The sequence below is a fragment of the Cucurbita pepo genome, chromosome LG14, assembly GCF_002806865.2.
Source record: "Cucurbita pepo subsp. pepo cultivar mu-cu-16 chromosome LG14, ASM280686v2, whole genome shotgun sequence".
In the NCBI taxonomy this organism is placed as follows: Eukaryota; Viridiplantae; Streptophyta; class Magnoliopsida; order Cucurbitales; family Cucurbitaceae; genus Cucurbita; species Cucurbita pepo.
Genome location: NC_036651.1, coordinates 6061116 through 6077428, shown reverse-complemented (window position 1 = coordinate 6077428; position 16313 = coordinate 6061116). Strand labels below are relative to the sequence as shown.

Here is a 16313-nt window from a genome sequence, read left to right as displayed (position 1 = left end):
ATGAATGAACCGAGATCAAATCCGAATAAGAGTGATCATGCAGAAAGAATGACTAAGAAAAACTTAAAAGAATTGAAAATCACTGTTTGTACCAACAAGGAACGAAACTCCACAGTTAAGCGTGCTTTGCTTTGAGCAAATCTTTATTCTTAGCAGTGAGGAGTAAGTAACGCGATCGTAGGAGCATGTGAGGCCATCAGTGCCGAATCTAGAAGAATGTGAGGCCATCCGATATCGAATCTAGATTCCGAATCTTGATCCAATCGGTATCCTAGGCATGGTTCGTGACACAAACCCTAAAAATATGTCACAATGACAATTAATTATTCCCCACGCAATGGGTCTTCGCATGGAACCAAAATCCGTCTGGATCGCTGGATTTGAAATCGTTCCATTCCAGGAGGACATGGAGGAATCAGGGCCAGCTTTCAAGAATCTTCGCAGCAGAGAGTATGAAGGTCACAAGAAGAAGGTCTTTATCTTATCCCTTGATTAGATACTTTCTATGGCGATTTCATTCTGCGTTTCAATCTTAAATTAATCTTCTCTTGTAACTATGAAAGGTACATTCTCTGGCATGGAATTGCACGGCCATGAAGCTTGCTTCTGGTTCTGTCGATCAAACTGCTCGAGTTTCGCATATTGAGTATCACGAACATGTATGTTTTCTTTTTGCGCCGGGTTTTATAAGTTCTTTGTTTCTCCTGTGGAATCTTGTTCTCAAATTGCCACACTGATAGTGTAGATCAGCTATGCTGGGACCATAAACATTCTGATCTTATAGCGACTGCATCTGGAAACAAGGCTGTTCGTCTATGAGATGCTCGTAGTAAGTGTTTGAAACTGAGATTTTAGAATAACTTATCCAATTGAAGTTTAGAATATGGTTCATCATTTTTCATTTTGTTCCATATAGATGGGAAATGCTCACAGCAAGATGAGCTCAGTGGGGGAAAATATCAATATCAATATCACCTACAAACCTGATGGCACGCACATAGCTGTTGGGAATAGGGTATGTTCTTGGGTGAAATTTGTGCATTATAAAGCCAAATCTACTTGGGATTTCCCTTTCGCGCTTCCACTCATGGTTTTTAAAACGCGTCTGCTAGGAGAGGTTTTCACACTCTTATAAAAGATATTCGTTCTCCTCCCCAGCCAATGTGGGATCTCACAATCCACACTCTTCAGGGCCCAATGTCCTCACTGACGCTTGTTCCTTTCTACAATCGATGTGGGACTCCCCAATCCACCCCCCCTTCGGGCCCAACGTCCTTGCTGACACACCGCCTTTTGTCCACTCTCTTTCGAGGCTTAGCCTCCTCGCTAGCACAATGCTCGGTGTCTGGCTCTGATACCGTTTGTAATGGTCCAAGCCCACCGCTAGCTGATATTGTCCTCTTTGGGCTTTCCCTTTCGTGCTTCCACACCCTTATAAAGAATGTTTCGTTCTCCTCCCCAATCAAAGTGGGATCGCGCCCTCACTGTTTTCTCACATTTTTGCAGGATGATGAACTTAGAATTCTGGATGTTAGGAAGTTTAAACCAGTTCACAAGCGCAAGTTCAATTATGAGGTAATGCTTATCTACAATAATCAACGGTAACTCAACCATTGGACCATTTATGGAAACTTTAGAGGAGGATTGTGTTAACTGTGAAGAAATTTAACAAATCACCATAGAACATTAAAGAATCTGACTGCTTTGACATGTTGACGTTGGTCCTACCTTAAAAATTACAAGTTCAATTTTATCAGAGGCTGTCTTTCATCTGTTCGTGGGAGCCCTTTAGGGCCCTCGTTATTAATGTGTATTACAGCGACTAATATTTTCATGTCACTAATGTTAGGATCGCACAACAACGCATGCACTCGATTAAGATGAACACAAAGAGCAAGAGAGAGAAAATGCAAGGAAGAATATTGGCTAAAAGTTTTGTATTGATGAGTTCAGGTATGTACACGAGAATGAAGAAAGTACATTTTGAAAGGAGTATATACATAGGCTATGTATATGGTTTCAGTTTAGATATAACCACTTACTATATATATAAATATCTACCAAATTAAGTTCAACCACACAGGAGAATACATTGCTTCTGCCAGTGAGGACTTGTTTCATTCATATAGTAAGGATTTTAGTGCCTCTCCTTTCCTATTATGTCTGATCTATGAAAGCCTAGAATCTTCCCTCCTTGTCTTTGGGTGAAGAGGATTAATGGCGTGGTTTATGGATGGTTTGTTTCTTCTTTTGCTTGCAGTCGAATGTCCAAACGGGACGAACAGTTCACCAGATTCCTTGTCGGGGTGCGATGAACAGTATGGAGTGGGATCCAAAGCATAATTTACTTGCTTATGGCTGGGGATGACAAGAACAAGTATCAGGCTGATGAAGGCAAGTATCTGTGCATATTGATGTTTCCCACTAATCTGTTTAATTTGATGCACAGGAGGGTTTACTTTCAGTTTTATCTTCATTTTCTTGTTGCAGGTATTTTTAGGATCTTTGTGCTGGAAGTGCATGATTAATAGATGGCTATTTAGAGCAAAAACCAGTAGAGATATATATATAGTAGATATTTATATATAGAAACTGCTTATATGTGTTAAAAGCTATATATAGTAGCAAACTAAAATCGTATATATATAAGTGCTTTGAATATGTATTTACTCTATGTATTCTCTCGTGTTGTACGTACCTGTTCTTTATGTTCATCTTAAGTACCTGTTCTTTATGTTCATCTTAAGTACCTGTTCTTTATGTTCATCTTAACTCTCCCCGGTTCTTTATGTTCATCTAGATCGTGTGTGCGTTATTGATAACTTTAGCCAATATTTCACTTTACATTTTCTCCCCTGTTCTTTATGTTCATCTAGATCGTGTGTGCGTTATTGATCCTAACAAACTGACTTCTCCGGCAAATGATTGATGGTCAAATTTTCCTTTGAAACAACAAACAATCTAGTTGGTTTAGCAACGCCGGGTGGGTTTGAAATGTCTTTTTTTTGTCAAGTGTGTTAGACGAACATGACTCTCCACAATGGTATGATATTGTTCACTTTGAGCCTAAGCTCTCATGGCTTTGCTTTGCACTTCCCCAAAAGGCCTCAAAACCTATGGAGTTAGTATTCCTCACTTATAAACCCATGATCATTCCCTAAATTAGTCGATGTGGGACTTCCATCATCCAACAAGTGTTCAAAACCCATTCCAAACCGACCTTAAAAACTAAAGGACATGAAAAGGGTCCAAAGGAACTAGTCTCTTCAATACCATAACAGATAAGCAAGCACAGGTCTCCAGTCAAAAGTATCTATATGTCATCAAAATCTAAGATCTTTCTATTGATGATGTGAAGAATTACAAACGGGAGCTCCTTCTAGAAAGAAAATTATGAATAGACATTAAGCCACAAAAGTTACTAAATATGGCCAACTTCCCCTAATCATGCCTCTACAACACAACGTGCACCACAAGCAGTGTTGCTTATAATCAACCACTCATCAGTTTGGTTCACTTCAAACACAACACTATTCTTGTTGCTTCACCAACCTGCATCATTACAACACAAAATCCATGGTTAAGCAACAAAATTCATCACAAATCAAAACCTTAATCTTATAAATGCAATTAACAATGGTAATTAGGAGCTTCTACCTGGCAGCTGCAGCAAGTTGAACTTGGAAGCACTTCAAAGGCCACAGAGTATGAACTTAGAAGCACCAAAAACAATGCCAGAAAAGCACAGAAGAACAATGGTGACGAAATTCCTAGACAACCAAGTAAGAGGCCCCCATTTAATCTCCACACTAGAGCTCTTCATCCTATGCCCAATTTGAGGCTCTTTAGACAAATTAAAACACGACCCTTTCATCCTCAGCTCTTGAACACATCTTGTAAGTGCTCTGTTCTCACTCTTCTCCCTTTGCAGCTGCGCTGATGCCTTCCAATACAGCCACAATTTCAGCTGCACCACGATCACGAACACGCCCGACGTCGCCCCCATTGCCACTCCCGGAACCCACCATTTGTGGCACACATTGGGGTCCGACGAAGTGAACAAGAGAGTCAGAGACAGGGCATGGAACAGGAAGAAGTAGCAGCAGAGTTGGAAGATCTGTTGCTTTAGAGACTCCATTTTGGTCTCTCGCCGCCCAACTCGGAGGCCGAATAGATGCTCCTCTCGTTGCCAGAGCTTTAAAAGCAATAAATGGCCGGAGCTTTCGGAGATTTGCCTCAATGGGTGTTGTTCTATTACAGAGATCATAACGTTCTGATTCTCTGCTGGGATTTCAACTACGTGGGCGGCGCCGGAATCTCTCGTTTCGGTCGCCATGGTAAGTCTTTTCTTTCTGGTTTGAGTTGCAATGGCAGAAAATGGGGATCGGAATTTTGTAGGAGCGGTGAAGGAAGCAGAAGCGAAACGGGAATGAACTCTCTACTTAAAAGGGTTGTTTGTTGAATAACGCCTGATGGGTGGTGATGAATGTGGTTTCCCAACGGATATATTTCTTTAGACTCCAACGGTCGAATTGTTGACTTTTTATATATTATTATATTCAGTTGAAACGGTATTTCTTTTTGTTGAGGGAGTTTTGGTTTGGGCCTTAACGTTTCGGCCCATTTTGGCCCAACTTCTTTTTATTTTTTTTTATTTTTTATTATTATTTTTATTTTTTTATAGATTTAGATGATTATAACGGTCTATTAAAGAAAAATCCGTATTTATTTCAAACTAAAAATATTTGAGATAGCTATAAAAAAAGTATATATATATATATATATATATATATATATATATATATATATAGCTAGTAGAATAAAAAATTAAAATACTAATATTATTATGGAAGAAATATATAATTGGTTAAATAGACATTTATAAATTATTTAGTATAGTATCTTTATTAATTATTTAATTTTAATTTACACACATATATATAATTGGTTAAATAGACATTTTATTATATAAAATATTTAAAAACTAAAAATTTAATATAAATATTAATAAAAGAATATATTTGATAAAGACAAAATTTTGCAAAAGCATTACATTAAATTGTGCAGGCATGACATGGAAATTTATGTGTATGATATGGTGTTCTTGGCACAATTATTATATTGGTGTCACATCAAGAATTAAAAAGAAATAAATAAATAATTATCCATTGGGTATCACTCAAAAGCCAATGCCCACTCTCCACCTCTACGTTCTAAATCTCTACTAAATCTCGTGGATTGAATTGATTGAGACATTTTTAGATTCAACCAAATTGTTCGAGTTATAAAATTTTTAATCATAAAATGCATATAAATGTGAGTTATGAGTATATTGATGAGTGTCAACGCGTGAAGTAATGAAAAAGTTCGCATGAATCCAAGGGATTGATACTCTTTCTAGAGTTCAAAGTTGAATAAGCCGAGATAGGTCCATGAGCATCAATAGCATAGTGTAATTTAAACTATGAGTAGAGCAAATAATCTCATGTTCTTTTAGTGAACGTAAGATAGAACACTAACCTTCTCATATTAACTTAATAGCACGGGGTAGGATACTAGTCTCCTCATGTTATCTTTATACTCAAACTAATCATTTTCTTACGACATCATTACCATTTACTAACATTGACATATACTCATGAACGTCTTACTATAAGGGTTAGGTCAGAAATTCTGTAACTTTTGAAAGCTCTTCTCGCTGTCTTCGCTGTAAGTGCAAGTTAATACTCATGTGAGCCGATTGAGTCAAACTTTGTTGAAATCAACATCTCGGGCCGATACTAATGCTGAAAAATCTAAAATAATAAATTCAATCTTAATTTCAACTTTCCTACTTTTGAACATCAACTAGATCCATGGTTTAATTAGTTTCATGTATTCTTTTGCTCTCTTTACTCATACATTCCTCAAGGTCATTTTAGTAATTTTCCTATAACCATGACTTAAATGTAGAAATCTAACTATTGTCACGTGGTATGAGTATTTAAAAATACTTAGTAAGTAGCTCAACTATTAGGGTTTGAAAATACAATCACATGCAATCATAGTTCATATTGTGATCTATCTTTTCGTGACTATTCTTTGATTCTTCATTCTTTTCTGAGTAGGGTTGAATGCATGTTGCTTCTCTAGGCACGGTTCACTCATAAGCGTATGAACTCACTAGGTGGGCTCGTATACGTAGCCCTAGGCTTGACTACGAGCTAGCACATGATCACGCTGCCAGAAAGTAACGAAAAGAAAGGAACCTGTATCATATCATGATGTACGCGTCTATACAAACAGGTTCCACTCTTTTCATGTCATAATTTCCCTATGAGATATGCATATGTGTAAATGGTACTTCTTTCGTTCATACCTGACTCACCAATGTCTCATAGGTATAATTGTGAATATGGTATCATACATACATGGGCTAGCATACTTGATATACATGCATCACATAACATTCATCAAGATAACATAGTCATAATGTAACATATCATGACATCATAAAATAACATGTAAATAGGCTACAGGGTATTGTCATTCATACAACACTCAATTCATCCAACATAGTTCCAAGGAGTTCCAACACATTTACCTTGTTGGCCTAAGCCAAAGTTACTAAATTTTATGAGTTGATGTTCGTTTGATCTTACTCATCGAGGTCTAGTTCTAAAACTGAGATTCAATTTTTTTTAAAGAACAACCCTTTACTTCAACCCAAGGTTGTAAGCTCTATTCGGATTGCTCGGGTCATCAACACAAATTTTCAGATTGGTCCAAAAGATTTTCTCAACCCAACTAGTGAACCATCCTAAAATTTCTACGATCTTCAAATTGACGCTTTACAAACTATAATTGAATGCGAATTTTACACAAAATTAGTTTCGACATCTTTTTCTCTAAGGTGAGATTCAAACCCTAAAGCTTCCATTTTGTTGTGAACAATTAGGATGAAAAGTTGATGCATCTTTAAACCTTATAGCTATGAATTTAGTAATGATTTTGGATAATAATAAGAGTTGATTTAGGTTAGTTGTTGGGTCATTTTCAAAATCAAACTCAATTTTGGTATGCAATTTCCCATTCATCATTTCAAATCTTATCTAATTTTTTCTCTGTCTTTCATGGGGTTTTACATATTTTACTTTAAGTAATAAGTAACAAATACTTGGTAAATTATTTTAAATGAGATAATTTTATAAAAAAATTATTAATAAAATGGTAAAAAAAAGTAATTAAAAAATAATACATATGATAAAAACTAAAAATTAGAAAAATAATAATAATAAAAAAAAGAATAAGAAAAGTTGTCCTACATCTATTAGATTGAGAAAGTGAGGAGTTAATGTTATGATTAATAGAGACTCATATGTGGGTTATTTTTCTTTTGTAGTTCTGGCAGTGTGAACATGTGCTAGTCGAAGACTAGAACTAGGGGTATGTATACGAGACCGTTTGGTGGGTCCATGTACACATGCATGACTCGTGTGTAGAGAAATATTACACATCCAATTTTGCTCCAGATTGAAAAGTATAGTTCAAGACCATGATGTTTTTATGAAAAGATAGATTCACTATGATTGCTTGTTGTTGCATTTCCCAACTTCAATCAGTAGTTCATGAGGATTTGATAAACTGAAGTTTGATGAAATTCGAGATGTAGTTCTCAGTGAAAGTATTCGCAAACGGGAAGTTGGAGATTCATCAGGCAATGATCTCAGTGTTGATCGAAGGGGAAGAAGTAAATCAAAAGGCCCAAACAATGTGCGACCAAAATCAAAGAACCGGGGAAAATCTCCAAAAAAAATCAAACATAAAATGTTGGAGTTGTGGAGAAAAAGGTCTCACTTTCGGGCAGATTGTACAAAGAGGAAGTAGAATCACAAATCAAAGGATGACGATGATTCTATACATTCAGCAGAAGACATTGGGGATGCTCTAATCCTCAGCATGGACAGTCAGATTGAATCCTGTATTTTGGATTCATGTGCATCTTTTCATTCATCTCCAAACAAAGAGTTGCTTCAAAATTTCAAGTCTGAAAGTTTCAAGAAGGTGTATCTTGCCGACGACAAAGATTTGGAGATTGAAGGAAAAGAGGATGTCTGCATAAAAACTTCGACAGAAAATCAGTGGACATTTAAGGATGTCAGATATATTCTTAGTCTCAAGAAAAACTTGATCTCTATTGGTTAGTTGGATAACACAGGTTATGCAACAGAGTTTGGGAAGAGTTTGTAGAAGATTGTGAAGGGTGCTATGATGGTAGCACAAGGCACAAAATCTGGAACTTCATACACCACTGCACGATGTATAAACATGGTTGTTGTTGCTAAGAGTGCTTTCAATTCAAGTCTATGACACAATATACTTGGATATATGAGCGTCAAAGAAATGAAGATGCTAGCTGCGAAAGAAGCTTTGGAAGGTCTGAAATCTCTTGATATGAGTCATTGTGAGAACTACGTTATGAGCAAACAAAAACGAGTTAGCTTCACAAAGACTGTCAGAGAATTGAAGAAAGACTCTGAGACAACGAAGTAAGTGAAAGTTGAGGTTGAGCTGTAGAATAATTCACAGGGTGATGTTGTAGCAGATACTCAAGAAACTCTTGAGACTGTTGCTGAGGAACTAGAGGTGGAGCAAATGACACCTGAGCAGGTGTTGAGAAGATCATCCAGAACTATCAGAGTATCAAATAGGTATTCACCTTCGTTACACTATCTGTTACTAATTGATGAAGGGGAACGAGAGCCCCTTGATGAGACCCTAAAATTGGAGGATACAAGTAGGTGGGAGCAAGTCATGGATGATGGGATGTTTAGGCTTCAGATATGCGTTGCTCTTTCATCTGCTGAGGTTGAGTATGTGGCAATAGTTGAAGTTGGAAAGGAAATGATATGGATGATAGACTATGATATGTTTGACAGACTATTTAGAAGAATTAGGCAAGAAGCATCACAAGAAGATTCTTGCGGTAAATAGTTAGAGTGTCATGCAATTGGCGAGGAACCCGATCTATCATTCAAAAACAAACACATAAGACAATATCATTTCACTCGAAGGTTAGTGGAATATGGTGATGTGTTTGGAGAAGATAGAGAGTGCAAAGAATCCAGCTTGTATTGATGTTGGAACATTGAGGTTGTGCATAGCCTAAGTGATAGGTGAATGAAATTCTTGGTTGACTCAATCAGTCTCCAAGTAGAAGATTGTTGGTTGACTAGATCAGTCTCCAAGCAGGAAATTGTTGGTTGACTAGATCAGTCTCCAAGCAGGAGATTGTTGGTTGACTAGATCAGGATCAGTCTCCAAGCGTCTCCAAGCGTCTCCAAGCGTCTCCAAGCGTCTCCAAGCGTCTCCAAGCGTCTCCAAGCGTCTCCAAGCGTCTCCAAGCGTCTCCAAGCGTCTCCAAGCGTCTCCAAGCGTCTCCAAGCGTCTCCAAGCGTCTCCAAGCGTCTCCAAGCGTCTCCAAGCGTCTCCAAGCGTCTCCAAGCGTCTCCAAGCGTCTCCAAGCGTCTCCAAGCGTCTCCAAGCGTCTCCAAGCGTCTCCAAGCGTCTCCAAGCGTCTCCAAGCGTCTCCAAGCGTCTCCAAGCGTCTCCAAGCGTCTCCAAGCGTCTCCAAGCGTCTCCAAGCGTCTCCAAGCGTCTCCAAGCGTCTCCAAGCGTCTCCAAGCGTCTCCAAGCGTCTCCAAGCGTCTCCAAGCGTCTCCAAGCGTCTCCAAGCGTCTCCAAGCGTCTCCAAGCGTCTCCAAGCGTCTCCAAGCGTCTCCAAGCGTCTCCAAGCGTCTCCAAGCGTCTCCAAGCGTCTCCAAGCGTCTCCAAGCGTCTCCAAGCAGGAGATTGTTGGTTGAGTCTCCAAATAGGAGATTGTTGGTTGACTAGATTAGTATCAGTCTCCAAGCACGAGATTGTTGGATCAGTTGACTAGATCAGTCTCCAAGCAGGAGATTGTTGGATCAGTTGACTAGATCAGTCTCCAAGCAGGAGATTGTTGGATCAGTTGACTAGATCAGTCTCCAAGTAGGAGATTGTTGGATCAGTTGACTAGATCAGTCTCCAAGTAGGAGATTGTTGGATCAGTTGACTAGATCAGTCTCCAAGTAGGAGATTGTTGGATCAGTTGACTAGATCAGTCTCCAAGTAGGAGATTGTTGGATCAGTTGACTAGATCAGTCTCCAAGTAGGAGATTGTTGGATCAGTTGACTAGATCAGTCTCCAAGTAGGAGATTGTTGGATCAGTTGACTAGATCAGTCTCCAAGTAGGAGATTGTTGGATCAGTTGACTAGATCAGTCTCCAAGTAGGAGATTGTTGGATCAGTTGACTAGATTAGTCTCCAAGCAGGAGATTGTTGGATCATTGGGATCGTTGACTAGATCAGTCTCCAAGTAGGAGATTGTTGGATCAGTTGACTAGATCAGTCTCCAAGCAGGAAATTGTTGGATCATTTGACTAGATCAGTCTCCAAGTAGGAGATGGTTGATGGTTGGATCAGTTGACTAGATCAGTCTCCAAGTAGAAGATGATGGTTGGATGATTGGAGTTTCCAAGTAGAAGATGGTTGGATGATTGGATCAGTGAGAGGAGATTGTTGGGATATGAAGTCTCAGATGCAGTAAATGATCATGCGATAGATATTTCGTAAGGATTAGTCTTCGGGAGATTGTTGGGATATGAAGTCTCAGATGCAGTAAATGATCATGCGATAGATATTTCGTAAAGGTCTTCGTAAAGGTCCAGTAGAAATATATATGATAGATATTTAGTAAATATTTAGCAAACGGAAACTATATATATACCCCAGTGCTTCCAAAATGTACCTTTCTTCATTCCCTCCGTTGTAGATATGTGAAGTCATCAATAAAACTGATCGATCCTAACAAGATTGAGACATTTGCAGTGTTTTGAGACATTTGCACTATTGTTGCACTTACACATAATAGACATGTCAGGCATACCGTGACAAACTTGTTTTAATAGAAAAATAGGAGCGTTACACATAAAATAATTATTACAATAGAAACCTTAATTAATTTTAATTATTGCTAGAAGTAATGTTTGATAATTAATTAATAAATTTAGTAAATAAATAATTTCATTCATTCATTTAATACAATACAATTGAAGTTTTGAAAAGGACAGAGTTTGAACCATTTGGCTTTTGCTGTGAATTCTTTGGTAGCTGCTTCACATGATTTCACCTTACAATTGTTGTCTTCAAGGCAACATATGGTGTATACTGAAATCCCAGCTGCAACAAATATCATCTTCATACCCATTTTGTTAATGATGTCATTTTAGAGTTAGAATCTCGAAATAGAGTCGATCTCGTTTGGTTCGTTTTGTCCATGGTGCTCCTCGTTGTCATGGATAAAACTTCCCGAAGAAAGTTGATTGGACAAGGCCTCATCGACGATCCCAATGGTTTGATCGACTTGTTGACCTTGTGACTCATTCAACAATATTGCTTGTCACTATTAGATGAAAGTCTCACATCGTCTAATGGGTATGACACTGTTTGGGGAAGCCCAAATCTCAAAGTGGACAATATCATTCTTTTCGAAACTTCAATCTCACACCTATGGTTGGTTCCATTCAACCCAATATAATTGAGGAGAACCCATGAACTTAACCTAGTAACCCAATTCATTTGAACTTAACCCAGTAACCCAACCTCGGAACCCCCAATTCATTTGAACTTAACCCAGTAACACAACCTCGGTACCCCCAATTCTCCCAACCTCGGTACCCCCAATTCTCCCAACCTCGGTACCCCCAATTCTCCCAACCTCGATACCAATTGGATTGAGTTGATCAGATTTTTATCGGATCATCTAACTTTTTAAGCATTATTAAATAGATGTTAAACAACAAACATTTACAAAATCTTAATTTAGGTTGAGATCCGATGTTTAAAGTTATAAAATTTGAAAGATATTTTTGTACTTAAAAATTTTGACTTCAAAATTTCCTCCCATCAAGCCTTTTGAATAGCCCACTCTCCTACTCTTTCTCTGACTAAACCCAACTTTCACTCTCCCCATTTTACCCCTCACCAAAATTAAATAATCCAAAATCATTAATTACACAAGAAAATAAAAATTAAATCTTTTCTTTTTTAAGGAACAAGTGGTTTCTTGTCTTGGGTCAAATGGATAAAATGTTCTTAAAAATACATAAACTAAAAGAAAAAAAGCCTTTTAATTTGTGAATCACAACAAACAATCCAACGGCTCAGGTTTTTTCATGATCATTTTAATGAAAAAAAGAGACAAAAATAATGAAGTGAGTCTGTTCTGTCACTGGGAGAGTTGCAGGTTGCCGACATGTGTGGTTTTGTTGTGAGTTTTTTTCTTGGTTTTTCCGAATTTTGGTTAAAAGGGTGAATTTGTAATTCCGGAAATGAAAAAATCTTGTTTCAGTTACAGTCCAGTTCGATATTCAAGCAAAAATTATTGCCTCATTTCACCCTGTTTCAAATAATTGTGGCTGTAATTTTCATGTATAAAAGGAAAGCTAAGCAGCTTCAAGTTTTCCAAATTCAAATTACTCAGTTCAAAAACTATGTAAGTGTCTTTTTATTTTCATCTTTTCATCAATTTAATTACGAATTCGTTCCTTTTTCTGGCTTCTGTTCTTCTCATGAACTGTTCTTCATCACAGAGATTCAAAAAGAAAATTCGAGTTTGGTTTTTTTTCTGTATAAATCTCCCAGATTTGGTACTTTTTGCACTTTTTTGAAGATTTTTGTAGTTTAATCCGATTGTTGTGATGTTTTTTCAAATGGGTTTTCTGAAGTTTGCTTCTTTTTTTTTTGGTTTTTTTGAAAAAATTCTAAAGAATTCTATGTTTTTTTTGAAGATTTTTCTGGTTTAATCCAATTGTTGTGATGTTTTTTCAAATGGGTTTTCAAAAGTTTGCATCTTTTTTTGGTTTTTTGAAAAATTTCTAAAGAATTTTATGTTTTTGTGAAGATTTTTCTGGTTTAATCCGATTCTTATGATGTTTTTTCAAATGGGTTTTCTGAAGTTTACTTCTTTTTTTAAAAAATTTCTGAAGAATTCTATGTTTTTTTTTTGAAGATTTTTCTGGTTTAATCCAATTGTTATGATGTTTTTTCAAATGGGTTTTCAAAAGTTTGCTTCTTTTTTTGATTTTTTGAAAAATTTCTAAACAATTTTATGTTTTTGTGAAGATTTTTCTGGTTTAATCCGATTCTTATGTGTTTTTTCAAATGGGTTTTCAAAAGTTTGTATCTTTTTTTGGTTTTTTGAAAAATTTCTAAAGAATCCTATGTTTTTTTGAAGATTTTTGTAGTTTAATCCGATTGTTATGATGTTTTTTCAAATGGGTTTTCAAAAATTTCTAAAGAATTCTATGAAATTGAGACAAAACACCGNTTTTTTTTTTTTTTTTTTTTGAAGAAATTAGTGTTTTTTCTTTGTTTAGGACAAATTATGGAATGTGATTATGATTTTTCCATCTTGGGTTCGATTCATTTCTCTGGCATTCTTTCGCATTTAATTCGTATTTTTATTTCATTGTAGTGTTGAATCCATATGGAGTTTTCGGAGTACAGAAGAATTGTATTCCATCGAATCAGTAAAATAGATCCAGACAATGTTGAGGACATCATTTGTTTTATACTTCTTCATGATCATCATGATCAAGAAATGGCTCGCTTAGCACTAGCCCCCGACCATCATATCCAACAACTTGTTCAGCTAGTGAAGACTCAGCTGCATCTATTAGCTTTAAGATCGATGCCGTCCCCGTCCCCGCCCCCGCCCCCGCCCCCGTCCCCGTCCCTGGGAGCTTTTCCTCCTTTTGCCATTAGAGACAGTCACATACCAGTATACCCTGATTCTATGTATGAACTACAAAATCCAGCTCAGTTCTTTTGTTTAGACGATCATATCGAACCGCCGAACCATGGTCTCTCGAGCTATGATTGTAGCTATGTTGAGAATGCTGCAATGGTTAACAAGTTCAGTTCCAGAACTGCCCGACATTACTCGACCGTGGTCGAGTATCAGCCGAGGATATGTCACTATTACAGCAAAGGAAATTGCAAGCATGGTAATAGTTGTAGGTATCTTCATAGCAGCCAAATGCTGCCTGGGAGCTTTTCTCAGATGTATGATGTCAATGATGATCATGTTTTTCGGCCTGGTTCGCTCGAGCGGTTGGAGTTTGAAATCGTTGAGCTTCTTAGATCGAGACGAGCTAGTCCTATATCAATTGCTTCACTGCCAATGATTTACTATGAGAAGTATGGTAAAGTTCTTCAAGCAGAAGGATACTTGACTGAGAGTCAGAGGCATGGTAAATCGGGTTTTAGCTTAACGAAACTCCTCACTCGTTTGAAAAGCAGCATTCAGGTGATCGACAGGTCGGTTTCGGTTTCGGTTTCGACTTGATTTTAGTAGTGATGGGTTTGTATATGCTTATCTTTGGTTTGTAATTTCCATGTCATTCAGGCCTCATGGGCAACATTCTGTCATTTTAGCAGAAGACGCTTTGAAATTCATCGACCATCGGAAGGACAAGAACGACACGAGTCCGACCGTTAGTAGCGCACGACAGATATATATGACATTTCCAGCTGATAGCAGCTTCACTGAAGATGATGTTTCTGATTACTTCAGGCAAAATGCTAAATGCTTGTGTTTATTATGTCTCTGCCTTTTGGCTTATTACTGTCTCAAATTTGCACTTAACCTTGTTTGTGTCAATGTAGTATCCATTATGGACTAGTTGAAGATGTAAGAATCCCTTGTCAACAAAGAAGGATGTTCGGGTTCGTGACGTTTCACAGCGTCGAGACAGTGAAACTAATCTTGTCTGAGGACAGCGAGCATTTAATTTGCGGGGCTCGAGTTCTCGTGAAACCTTATAGGGAAAAGTCCAAGCTTTTGGAAAGGTTTTACTCACTACCTTCGATCCCGAGCACGTATGATTGCCTTCGATTTTTAATACATGGTTTCATTTGATTCAGGAAGAACCAAGATAGGATTGAACAACAACAACAGCAAGCTTATTTTTCTTCACACTATAACAACCTCGAACCCGAGCAGCTTCACTCTAGTAAGTACGAGAGATTCGATTTGTCGCTTGTCTCGTTTATTCTTATCATATCGTTTATAACACAATCATTCTAGATTATGATTCTGCCTCCACAATGCTGAGGCTAAGAATCGAAGAACAACAACGACGACAACAACAACAACACGCACTCGAAGTCGAACGGAGCTTTACCGAGATGACGTTAATGCCGAAATCTGCTACGAATTGTTCGTACTTCAGCTATCAGATGAAAGAACTAAGACTTCCAGTTCCAGAAGGTTAATCACAACAAGCTTTCTCCTCTCTCAATTCTTCATGTTTATAATGATTCTTACACAGAATTTCACTTTCCCAAGAACAGAGAGTTTTGATCGTATGATGAACATTATGAAAAGTTTCTCCGGCCCGGGGTCTGGCTCTAGTTCGGGGTGTAGCTCGATAGTCGATGAACAAAAACCACCCCGGAACGCGGCGGCTTGGAATCACCCCGAGCTGAACCTCGACGACAGGTAACAGGCGAATCCGAGATGAGGTTGATGGTGAAGAAATGGATGATGATGATGATGTTAATTGGGATTGTTTGTTTGTTGGCAGCGAAGGATACAATCTACCAGACAGCCCATTTGAGTCTGGAACAGGAAACAACAACACATAGGAACATCAGTAAGTGACAGTGACACAAACATAGGATTGTCAAATCAGCTCATGATAATAAAATGTAATGCACTAATTTTACATGTACGAAGATTCTAAGGTTTTAATTTTTAATTTTTATTTTTTTTAAGAATAATTTTAGTTATAGAAGAAGAGAGGAGAGAAATAGGAACATAGAATGTTGTGGTTTTTAAGGATTAAGGAACCACAAAACATCGATCTTCTCAAAGATTGTGAAATGTTGTTGGAATCTTCATGCAATGAATAAATAAAACTCTAATTCTTTGTTTTTTGTTCATAAAATAGTAAGCCCGTTGTCAAGTAGCCGGAATTCCTCTTGAACTCCAGGAGTATTAACGGTCTTCTATTGATCAAGTAGACTGTCGTATTTACAACATTGACCCAAAATGTGTTTGATAATCCAGAATGAATTCTCATACTCTTTGACCACTCAGCTCATTCATGTTATGTTCATCCTTTCATCAACACCATTTTGTCTTGTTTTACTGGGAACTATTTTGAATTCCGACTTGTTGTACTCTCCTCTATTGTTAAACCTCAAGCATTTGATCTTCAAGTTTCAATCTCAGCTTTTCATGTAA

General features: G+C 37.5%; 2 protein-coding genes and 1 long non-coding RNA gene across 5 annotated transcripts; 2 read left to right on the top strand and 1 right to left on the bottom strand.

Moving 5' to 3' along the window:
• Positions 1–225: 225 nt before the first annotated feature.
• LOC111810834 lies at positions 226–2394 on the top strand. Of its 3 annotated transcripts, none has more exons than XR_002817447.1 (6): positions 226–472; positions 564–659; positions 741–829; positions 917–1015; positions 1507–1575; positions 2261–2394. It is a non-coding gene; the product is annotated as an uncharacterized LOC111810834 (long non-coding RNA). The 3 variants fall into 3 exon arrangements; XR_002817448.1 differs by lacking the exon at positions 2261–2394 and adding an exon at positions 1850–1890 and having other exon boundaries at positions 227–472; positions 746–829; XR_002817446.1 differs by having other exon boundaries at positions 229–472; positions 746–829.
• Positions 2395–3318: 924 nt separating this feature from the next.
• On the bottom strand, positions 3319–4574 carry LOC111810817. The gene is made up of 2 exons (XM_023697620.1): positions 3658–4574; positions 3319–3552 (listed from the first exon to the last, which is right to left on the bottom strand). The coding sequence occupies exon 1, from the start codon at positions 4334–4336 to the stop codon at positions 3692–3694; it is 645 nt and encodes a 214-aa protein (XP_023553388.1). The 5' UTR covers positions 4337–4574; the 3' UTR covers positions 3319–3552; positions 3658–3691.
• A 7845-nt stretch (positions 4575–12419) lies between these two features.
• LOC111810784 (zinc finger CCCH domain-containing protein 18-like) lies at positions 12420–16001 on the top strand. Its single transcript, XM_023697567.1, has 8 exons — positions 12420–12557; positions 13539–14383; positions 14472–14639; positions 14732–14914; positions 14990–15078; positions 15153–15335; positions 15419–15566; positions 15652–16001. The coding sequence occupies exons 2-8, from the start codon at positions 13551–13553 to the stop codon at positions 15710–15712; spliced, it is 1665 nt and encodes a 554-aa protein (XP_023553335.1). The 5' UTR covers positions 12420–12557; positions 13539–13550; the 3' UTR covers positions 15713–16001.
• Positions 16002–16313: the final 312 nt, after the last annotated feature.

Bases quoted from the DNA above. Each gene is read 5' to 3' on its own strand.
- LOC111810817 (XM_023697620.1), bottom strand. From the start codon at position 4,336: ATGGCGACCGAAACGAGAGATTCCGGCGCCGCCCACGTAGTTGAAATC.
- LOC111810784 (XM_023697567.1), top strand. From the start codon at position 13,551: ATGGAGTTTTCGGAGTACAGAAGAATTGTATTCCATCGAATCAGTAAA. The intron at 14,915-14,989 runs GTTTTACTCACT...CATTTGATTCAG, and splicing joins AAGTCCAAGCTTTTGGAAAG to GAAGAACCAAGATAGGATTG. The intron at 15,336-15,418 runs GTTAATCACAAC...TCCCAAGAACAG, and splicing joins AAGACTTCCAGTTCCAGAAG to AGAGTTTTGATCGTATGATG.